The 10,686-nt window shown below is 34.0% G+C and overlaps 1 protein-coding gene across 1 annotated transcript; it reads right to left on the reverse strand.

Moving 5' to 3' along the window:
- Positions 1-7,352: 7,352 nt before the first annotated feature.
- Positions 7,353-10,366, reverse strand: LOC120637252 (translationally-controlled tumor protein homolog). The gene is made up of 3 exons (XM_039908993.1): positions 10,206-10,366; positions 9,739-9,997; positions 7,353-7,896 (listed from the first exon to the last, which is right to left on the reverse strand). The coding sequence occupies exons 1-3, from the start codon at positions 10,231-10,233 to the stop codon at positions 7,665-7,667; spliced, it is 519 nt and encodes a 172-aa protein (XP_039764927.1). The 5' UTR covers positions 10,234-10,366; the 3' UTR covers positions 7,353-7,664.
- Between the last annotated feature and the right edge of the window lie 320 nt (positions 10,367-10,686).

Genomic DNA, 10,686 nt, shown 5'->3' on the forward strand with positions numbered 1-10,686 from the left:
CAACATCTAGTTTTTGTTTTACAGCCCCGCAAAGTTTTTTTTACGTAAAAAAATAAGCTTGAACGTCAACTTTCGGTTTTAATAAAAAAAAAACTAAAAGTGATCATGTTCTTCCAATTTTTTTAAAACATCTCTGGACTGTCCCCTTTCTAATGGTGTGCAATATGCCATGAAAAGTAATTAGTAACATCACTAATTTTCAAATTTTCTAAACTTAGTCACAATTTTCTAATATTCAACAGATGAAAGAAAAACAAGTTTTTGCGTAAATAAAACTCACAAGCAGGTAAAATTTTTAAATTTCGTAGGTTTTACTTGAAATAAAAATAATACATTGCATTTGAAACATTTATTTCATAATTTTTACAAATTCTGCTCAAATTGTTCACCCCTGTTTCGAATGCAGGCCCGACATCTTTGACGTATTGTTACAGTTGTAGTCCGAAGCCGTATTTCGTTCTTAATTGTACCGAAGGCCGCTTCTATGCGTTGTATTAGTACCTCCCTCGTTGGGACTTCTGTGGCGTATACTAGCTCTTTGGCACGTCCCCAGACCTCGGCCAATAATTCCGGCAGATCATTTTGCAGGAACTCTAAATAATTATCGCCATTTAAGTTATCAGGCAGGTAGTGCGGTCCAATTACCTGATTCCCAATCACTCCTGCCCAAACGTTCACACTAAACCGTCTTTGAAAAGATTGCTGTCTTTTGGCATGTGGGTTTTGCCGTTTCGGTGCCCAATGGTGTAAATTGTGCAAGTTAAGAATCCCTTCTCTGGTAAATTTGGATTCGTCAGTCCACAGTATTCTTTTTAAAAAATCAGGATTATCCACATCTGTGTGTAACAAAAACCGACAAAAGTGCATTCGTCTGTCAAAGTCGCCACCCTCAAGACCTGCAACAACCAAAAATCTTTTTAATTCCCCTTGAGCAGTAATTAATTGCACTAGAAGATTATGGATACCTGCTAAACAAAGGCAACGTCAAACAAAGGTTTTAAATTACGTACCTTGAACCGGAGTCTCGTGGAATGGATATTTTTCGTTTTGTCGAAGGACTTTCCACACTTTCCATATTGAAATATCAAGTTGTGCCGCCACATATCTAATGCTTCTTGTGTCGTCTTCCTCAAAACGTGCCAGTATTCTCTCGTCCACTTCAACATTATGTCGCACAACATGTCCCCTTGGTTCATGAAAATTGACACTCCCAGTCTCGCGTAAACGTCGGTATGTGTCTTGGAAGACTCTGCGGCCAGGTAATCGTCGACCAGGAAAGCGTTCCTGGTAAAGTCGTTGCGCTGCACGAGCGACACCACGGGCTGCACCATAAACCATTATGATGTCCGCATATTCCTCGTTAGAGTATGTCGTCATTGCAACAACAAAAAAGTCAACAAAGTTTAACAATAACACAAAAAGTAAATAAAACGTAACAAAAAACAACAAAACTTAACGAAAACTAAATAAAAGAATCGTGGAGTACAGTAAGCTAGCACACACGTTAGGCAGCAGAGGCAGTGATGTCTCGACTAAAAAATAAGATGGCCGCCGTGTCGACGCGACGCGGGGCCCGTTCGCGATTGGTTCAAACAGGTTTGCACTATGCAAGAAAGGAATAGAAGATAGATTTCGCTTCACTAGAGTGAAAAAACTATTTTTGCCTGTTTAAACGAACAACGGGCGTATAACTTTATGAAAGAGACAGAAAATGTCATCTGCCTTGTGAATTGTGAGTGTTATTTACGCAAACCCTTGTTTTTCTTTCACCTGTTGAATATTAGAAAATTGCGACCAAGTTTAGAAAATTTGAAAATTAGTGATGTTACTAATTACTTTTCATGGCATATTGCACACCATTAGAAAGGGGACAGTCCAGAGATGTTTTAAAAAAATTGGAAGAACATGATCACTTTTAGTTTTTTTTTTATTAAAACCGAAAGTTGACGTTCAAGCTTATTTTTTTACGTAAAAAAAACTTTGCGGGGCTGTAAAACAAAAACTAGATGTTGCTGGCGTGTAATTCTAGTTTCAAAAGAAGCGTAAAACGTTACAAATTAAAGATTAAAAAGAAAATTAATTAATACTTAACAACTTTATTTTTTATTAAAATTTAAATGTAGAATTTTTACAATTTTTAAAAAAACAATTTAAAATCAGTATAAAAAAAACCGTTTGAGCAAGATTTTTTTACGAGGGCTGAAGAGATAGCCAAAGACCCCTCCAATCATCAGATTCGATTTGGCACACGATGCACCAAACATCCTGTATATCACAAATAGTCCAATTAATTCTTATTAATTTTTTGATAATAATTATTACTCTATGTATTACTACTCTCATCTCTTATAAGCCAGTACTTTTGAAAGACTATCATAACTGTTCTCTAAATCAAAAGGTTACATCCGTTGTCATGTCACTAACTTCGTTATTTCAAACAGCTGGATTGCCTTAACGTTTTGCTATTTTATAGTGAAGCCGATCTTCGTTTGACCGTTGCTTTGATCAACCTTGCAGAAACCAGTGGAATGGCATATTTCTTGTGATTTGAGATTTCTTCTACCGCTATGGTGGAATTTGTATTTGATTTTGTACAAAAACCATTCCATAAGTCTTTTTAATGTCTTTATTTATAGGTGACTAAATTAAGTGTGCATTAAATAAGACACCAATATAAGAAGAAATATTAGTGATTAACGAATGTAAATATATTTATAATATTGAGATATTTATAAAATTTAAAACGATCTTGCTCTTCTAAAAATTATCATCAGATTATTTCTAACTTCCCAATGTTGTATCTATTGTTTACTGGACTAGGTTAGTCCTTATTTCGCTATGACATTTAAATCGCAATACACTCGCCAATTTATGACGTAAAATTGACCGTTCGTGTTGGCAAAGGTGTAAAAATTTACGTCATAAAATTAATCGTGTATAGTTGCGATTGAAATGTATAGTACAGCAGAACCTTGATTCTCTGCACTTAAGATTCCTCGAATACTGTAAAGCATTTTAAAATGTAACATTTAATAGGATTCTGGCATTAGCAGTCCTTTTGGACGGGGTCAGGTCAAAAATTAAGGTCAAGAATTGGCAATGCAAAGATATTGGTGTTGTCCACCATCTAGGAGAGCAAGTTTAGCCGTCAAGCGATAGCAGTCGCCAAAGCCAATCAATCAGAATTGAAACGGCGTAGGCTCCCTAAACAAGATTGAAGAAGTGTTACTTATGTCAATGACGATGATGATGATATTTGGCGCATTGACGTGTTATTGCCAAAGAAAAGATAGCGTAATGCGTCAAAACGTTAAGTTTTTAATTTTCAGTATTCAGGCGTTGAGACATTGAAATCCTTTTACATTCGTAGTGTCAATTTATTGTGGAGAGTTGTCAAACTTGAAGTCAATAATAGGTACATTAAGCTAAGTTTTTAAATGGAGAATCAAGGGTCTGGCATCCTACTTATGAGATTACATCATTCTGTCACTAAATATTGTTACATATTTTAATATTATGTACACTAAATTCGCATTGTGTAGGTACGAAGCACCATTTTCCAATATTATGTCACTTGATCAACTTTTATGCTCTTGTTTATACTTTAACATTTGTCAACTCTTATTATTGCAAAAAGTGTGAATTTTATACTTTATTTTTATTTTTCGTTATTGAGATTCATTCATGGAAAGGTATTCCCAACAGGTTTACCTATGATAATGGCCCTGGTACGACATTCAAATCTCCAGAGTTAACTGCAATTTTTGAAGTTAACTTTTACAGTTTGCTTTTGCAGAGTTAAATGTTTCATAAAAAATCTCACTCAATTTGAGAACTGATAATTAAGATGTCATAAATTTCAATTAAAAGTTTGTTATGCTTTAATGTCACCGTTAATCAATAGTCTCAGTGTAACTTTCACGTAAAACAAGTCAAATTTACGTTAGCGTCTGTCATTGTATATGGAGGATCAAATAATTTTTCAGTACCTTACAAATTTAACGGATTTAATTTACTTGAATGTAAAAGTTAGTAAACTTGATACTAGGTATACTAGGCGCTGATAGATCATCAGAGGTGTGAAACGTTGCGTGTATGAAGTGCCACTTTGCAGCGCCCGTATCGCTAGTCGCTGTGAAGTATATCACACTTATGACAGTAATTTTTGACATCTACTTGACAGATATTGTATATTGTACGCATCGGAGTGTTAATTTACGTTAAAATACATTAAACCGTCATAACAATTTCCTTGACACGACTTAGAAAATAACGCAATAAGTTTTCCCTATTCAGTGTAAATGTACAGATAAACCATTGGTTTAGCGATGAAAAGCCATGGTGTAAATATATTATGACTTTACAGCCTTGATTATGTACGGCATTCAAATCTTAAAACAGCGCAGTTTGTTACGTATTTTTTGACGTATGTTTTATGAAGGGCTGTGAAACTTTTCAATATACCGTTATTCGTGGTGCGGTATTAAAAAGTAAGACTTTAATTGTGAATAGGTACAAAATATTTTGACACGCAATTTTGACATCAGATACATACAAGAGCTGTAAAGTTTGACGTCTGTTGCAGTAACGAGTGTGCTAGGATTTAATTTTCAATGACAAACAGGGCCCACATTTGTTGTGTCTTGCCTTCATGCATTAATATGTCCAACGAAAATAAACGACTTATTGCCGCTTTTTATTCCATACCGCGTAACTAACTTTGCACTTACAATTTTACAGAACGACCAGTTTTTTTTTTTTTTTGTATTTTCGCGGTATGGGGACTTTCTGTTAATAATTTTTGAGTACTAAGGTCTTTAAATAACCTTCCATGTTTTATTTTTATCAAAGGTTCTGTTAAGCGCATTTGTGAAATATTTTATTTGAGAAAGATAATAATTTGGGTGATAAGACTAATTTATTGCTGTGAGCCATTTACTCAAATTATAATCTCTCTTAACTCTGTTGTTTAAATAACTAAATGTCACGTTTCAAATATAGCTAATCGGTTAATGGTGCCAATTTTTTTGCATATAAATATCTTAATTTAATAGAAGGGGGCTCTACGGTATTATTCCTTTGCCTTTCCCTACGGGAAAGAATAAAGAAATAAAAAATGAACGGTCTAAATATAGTGCTATCCTTTACCACTGGGAACATTGTGTAAAATATACCTACCGTGGCTTTAAGACCTGGCAATTTAGTTTACAGTCCAATCAATATATTTGTCCCTTATAAAATATAGGGGATAAGTTATAGAGAATGGACTGTAGTTAATATAATTGGGTATGATAGAATCTGCACCATTAACTATAAAAATCACTACTTTAATAAATCATTGTCCGTTTTTTTAAACTACTATGTTAAATTCATCTTTGTGTTTATTTAAAACCGTTAATCAAAGACACTATCGATATCGGAAACAGCGAATGACGGCAACTTAAAACATGAAAATAATAAAAAAATTCGGTTTGAATGAATACTTACAACATTACTTATTATTTTAGAATTATTATAAATTTTAGTGCATTATTCAATTATAAATGTTTTATTGCTCAAAAGTTTTAGTGTCTGACGCCATCGTGTTTCAGTGTCGATATTTTTGATAACGGCAACACCTTACTAGTGTTCCAAATGTGAACAATTTGTACTTTTATTTTGTTGTAAGCTCTTACATTTTGTTTTTTTTCTTTGTAAATACATATTATGGGGAAATTAAAAGACTAAAGCAAATTATAGGCATTTGTAAGTGCCTAGTAAATGCGTAAAAAAAGTATACAAAAAATAAAAAATACATATGAGAAATTGTGATTAGGATACTCACGACATTGTAATAGATCATCAGTCATTTCTGTACTTTATTGTAGTTATTACCTACATACAAACTCGATAAAATATAACATACCTCGAAATATTGCATTTTATTTCATCACCCTGATCTCTAATAAGATCTTCTACCATATGTACCTCCTTCTAAAATGTGGAGACCTTGTGGCGTGTTAAATGCAGCCGAATACTACCATCAAAAGGGAATATAACGGAGAACTGAAAACGAGCAGCACCGTCTTTTGTGCTGCTACTATTATTTACTGCGCTCACCAACCCGTCCGCCCAACTTGGTTATTATAGACAATCCCTAAAGATGGCAGAGGCCTTTAGTGCAGCAGTTGACTATCATAGGCATGGTGATAATGGGTAAAGAAGGGAAGACAAGCATCTTTAACGTGAGCGCCATTTATTCTACTGTGAGCGCCATCTAGTATCGGGATAGGGAGAACTTCGCCGTGCCATATCTTAGCCATACTGTGGTGTTAACTCCAAGGCACGGCAAAAATATCCCACACGACTGATGAACCCTCCACCACAAGGAAACTGGTATCGAACATGCGCGGTCTCAGCCCATTCAAGTGGGAAAAATATAGTCCAGGGAGCAGTCTGCCTGTGATCAAAAGCCCAGGCAATGAGCCCGGCCCAAACAAAGAAGACCCGAATGTGTTAGCAATAGCATTTTTTTAGCAGTCTTTCTTGTGGTATACACAGGCATTCTGTTATATTTATATAATAAAAATAGTACCTACACTGCCTACTTACCCACTTAAAGCATTCAGTATAGAAAACCCTTATAGTATGTAGGTAATATACATAGGGCGTCCATAAATTACGTAAGGTTTTTTTTAATTATCTGTACCTCCCCAAGGTGAGAAGTCTCGAGAGAGAAAAAAAATTAAAGTATTCAGTATCGCTAAGCCTTAAATGAGGGGTTTGCTGCTGTCCGATGTCCTCTCATCTCCAACCACTTTCATCAGCTCTACACAAAGTTTGGGCAAAATTAAATACATATTATAACCTCTATAGTACAAAAATAATTATTTAATATTATATAGAAAATTGGGGGCTACGAACTTTTTCTTCTTTGTCATGACTAAACAATGCATAGGAAATAGACTGGTCGGCCAGACACGCGAAATCGCGCGCTTTGTAGGAAGGGATCCGGAAGAATACAAAGGGCAAGTCACCACTGATTAGCCAATGTCAGAAAGATGTACAATTATTTATAATTTTTATGTATATTATTCATAAAAACATTCATCAGTCATCTTAGGTTCTCATGACACAAGCTACGCTTACTTTGGGGCTAGATGGCGGTGTGTATTGTCGTAGTATATTTATTTATAATGCATCATTCTGACATAGCATATTGAATCCTAAATGAAGATTCAGATTTTATACTTTATTTGCAAACATGACAGTAGGTACTAATAAAAATAATTGTATATGTTTGTAAATACAAACTTGCCAAAAAAATAAGAAAAACAAAAAAAATTGGGAAATAATAAAACAATAACACAAAATTCAGTTGTTCATTAAATTATTTAATCATATGCAAGATTAATTTTACAAAAGTTCAGCCTTTGATGGGGAGTAGCCATAGCTGATTACTGAGCTGAGCGGACATGATTTGAATAAATAAATTAAAAAAAAGGAAATAGTAGGCTCTGGTAAGGGAATATGAATTAGTGTCACTTAAGCTGTACTTCGATACTTATGCTCAGAGAAAGAGTATATAGACACTGCATTTATAAACATCAAAAAACTTTGTTATACTGATGGTAACAAAGAACAGTTAAGGTTAAAGTATTGATATATTTCTTCTGCAATATGTCTTAAAATTTCTCTTCTTCAAGGCCATGCTTGTAAAACATCATGACAGGGGTGGAGACACCGTTGATATCCCTGTACTCCATGAGAGCAACCATGCCATCACAATCCATGGATTCGCCAGTGAAGAATTGGAGTTCCTTAAACCTACTGAGAATGTCTTTCATTACTTTGTTCATGTTGGTCTTGAATACTTCTACTTGGTCAGGTGACGTCTCTTCCAATTTTGCTACTAATCTGAAATAAAACAAAAAAAATTGCTTTAGAATCAAAACACATTACATATTTTGATTTACTTTCCAATCGCCATCTAAATCTAAAACAATAAAATTCACAGAAAATGCCATATTGATTAGAATTTGTAAGAATTTTTATTCATTTTCCATATTGTTGGCAAATAGCATTTTAAAATTCACTTATGTACTTTAGTTCAAATCTATATCTTATAGATTAGTCTTAAATATTTAGGCACTGCCATTTGTCAAAATACCAAAAGCATGTAAAAAAAGGTAAGATCCACTTAGTAATTAAGATTATTTGTAGTACATAGCTTACTTTGTCAACTCCCTTTCATGAACAGACATTATGAAAATGAATGTTTTTTCATAAAAGTTATTTATTCTTGCATCTTTTGCTCCGGAAGCAGATATTGATTATCAACTTCAGGTATTAGTATGACGCATATATATTCTAAAGATCACAAAGAATCTTACAGCCACACCCATATTCTCAAATAACATTCAAACATAGAACAAAGGTTTAATTACAGCTTCTGTTTGAAAATAAACAGAGCCCTTGCCACAGCATTATACAAACAGACCAACTTGACGTTGCAGTAGTACCTATTTATATTAAGGTCTACTTAAAATAATTCAAAATTTGGTTTATTCAGTTACCTGTATAACCAAATTTAAGTACCAAATATACACATACATATGTTGGCACATACCAAATACAAGTGTTGTTGTAATCCTGTTTCATTACATTCCTTTCAGTTTTTAACATGCAGGGCTAAAGCACAACTAGATATTAAACTCTTGGTTTCCTCATCCTATTTTTACGGAATAAGAGCAGAAAATAATCTAGCCTAGCTGCTATATATCTTAAGTGTTCACAGAATAAATTCACTTCTAAGAGTAATTTAATTTAAGATCAAGTGAGTTAACAATACTTGTGTCTTACATGCATATTTTTGTTGAACTTTAATTTCACTGAATCATCAGTTTGTGCTAGGGTTGCACCTTTCACTTATGATATTATGAAGTGAAAGGATAAAATATACCATTCACTCTTGCACAAGAGTAAAATAAATAAAATAGTATCAAAGACATGCTGAAAAGGAATTCCCTATGCCCTGCATCATATTATGAGAAACAATACTTTATTTAAAATCTCAGAGACTGAGTTAGTTTAAGAACTTGCAAAGATTTTAGGTCTGGCATTATGTGGGCATAGTATATTGAATGGGACATCTCTATGAGAAATTCAAATTTGATATACTAGTCATGGTTTTGCCTTAAATTATTCATAAATTCATGAATATCTAAAACAGACTGCCAATAAATGTAAATGGAACCTTGATAATGAAAAAAAAAACAATATGATCAGATTTCACTACAGCTGGCATAGACTACTTGCATATTGACACATAGATAAGAACTGACAATGACAATGTAAAGGCTTAGAGGCCAGACTGATAAGAATATTGTAATTGTAAACAGTCTTTTATAACTGTGGGCTCAAAATGCAATGAAAACCTAAATAAAACTTTTAATATCTAATATTAGAGTGTAACAATAAGTGAAGATCAAAAATATAAGATTATATGCTAATAATATTAACAGCTGGACCTGCTGCCAAATTTAAAATTAAAACCCTTATGAACCTGCTATGCTTATCAGCTCTTATGCTGTATCAGCTCAGCTAACTTAATTGCATGGGAGCGACAATGTTCTTTGTCTGGTCCCATACATGATTCAGTCAATTCAAATGAAGACTTGGTCATTTACGTCAAAATAACTTGAAAGTTGCCACGCGATTGATTTTTCACAAAAATTATAGACATTTTTTAATACTCACTTTTTCATGTAATCCTTAAGGTATAAAGTGTAGGATTTCTTGTCCCCAAAGGCATAGGACTCCACAAGTCGGTGATTTAACACAATGTCTACACCGCTCTCGCACGCGGAGTCTGTGCCCTCGTCCGCCTCCTCAGCCGAGGGGTTGAAACCCTCGATTCTGATATCGCCCTGTGTTCTAGTTTCCAATTTACCGGTGACTTCGTAAATCACTTCATCGACCAGTTTGATTTTGTATGTGTCGGAGAACATTTCGTCGCCTGAAAATTAACACGTCCATATCAAATTTTAAAATCCGCTTAGAAAACATTATCGGGTGTGGCTGTCGATGTGGCAAGAACTCTGAACAAAAAAAATACATCGAAGAAGTCTTCGATCACTAAACGTCAAATTCACAATAATGATACACAATAATTTAGCGAAATAATAACTCAAAATCACTCCGATTAGCATGTTAAACGTAATTACCGGTAATAATATCCTTATAGATTCTCATTTTGAAGGATTCTGGGCGATTTAAAATAATAAAAACCGAAACTACGGCTTCTAGCCCCAGGAACTAAACCGGAAAGGGCTTTGATATAAAGAAAAGAAGGAAAATAGACATACACCAGTGTTGCCAAAACCGATCTCGTCAAGTCATTAAATTCACAGAGTATAAATACGGAGTCCACTAAAACTATTTAGCCTCTTCAGACCTCAAACCGTACCAATATAAATCCAACGAAAAGTGGCATTGCTTTTTATATATGTAGATGAGGCAGCTAACTTTATTAGAGGAAATTTCTTAACGCTTGTATGAAACTTTCGCTTCTGAAATTTCTTAGCTCTGATATCCAATCATGCAGATTAGATATCAGAGCTAAGAAAAAAAAAGGAAGCAAGCTGGAATTATGTGAGCTAAAATGTACTGGCCGCGAACTGTTCAATATTTTTTTTGCCAATAATA

This window comes from Pararge aegeria, chromosome 3 (genome assembly GCF_905163445.1).
Source record: "Pararge aegeria chromosome 3, ilParAegt1.1, whole genome shotgun sequence".
Lineage (NCBI taxonomy): Eukaryota > Metazoa > Arthropoda > Insecta > Lepidoptera > Nymphalidae > Pararge > Pararge aegeria.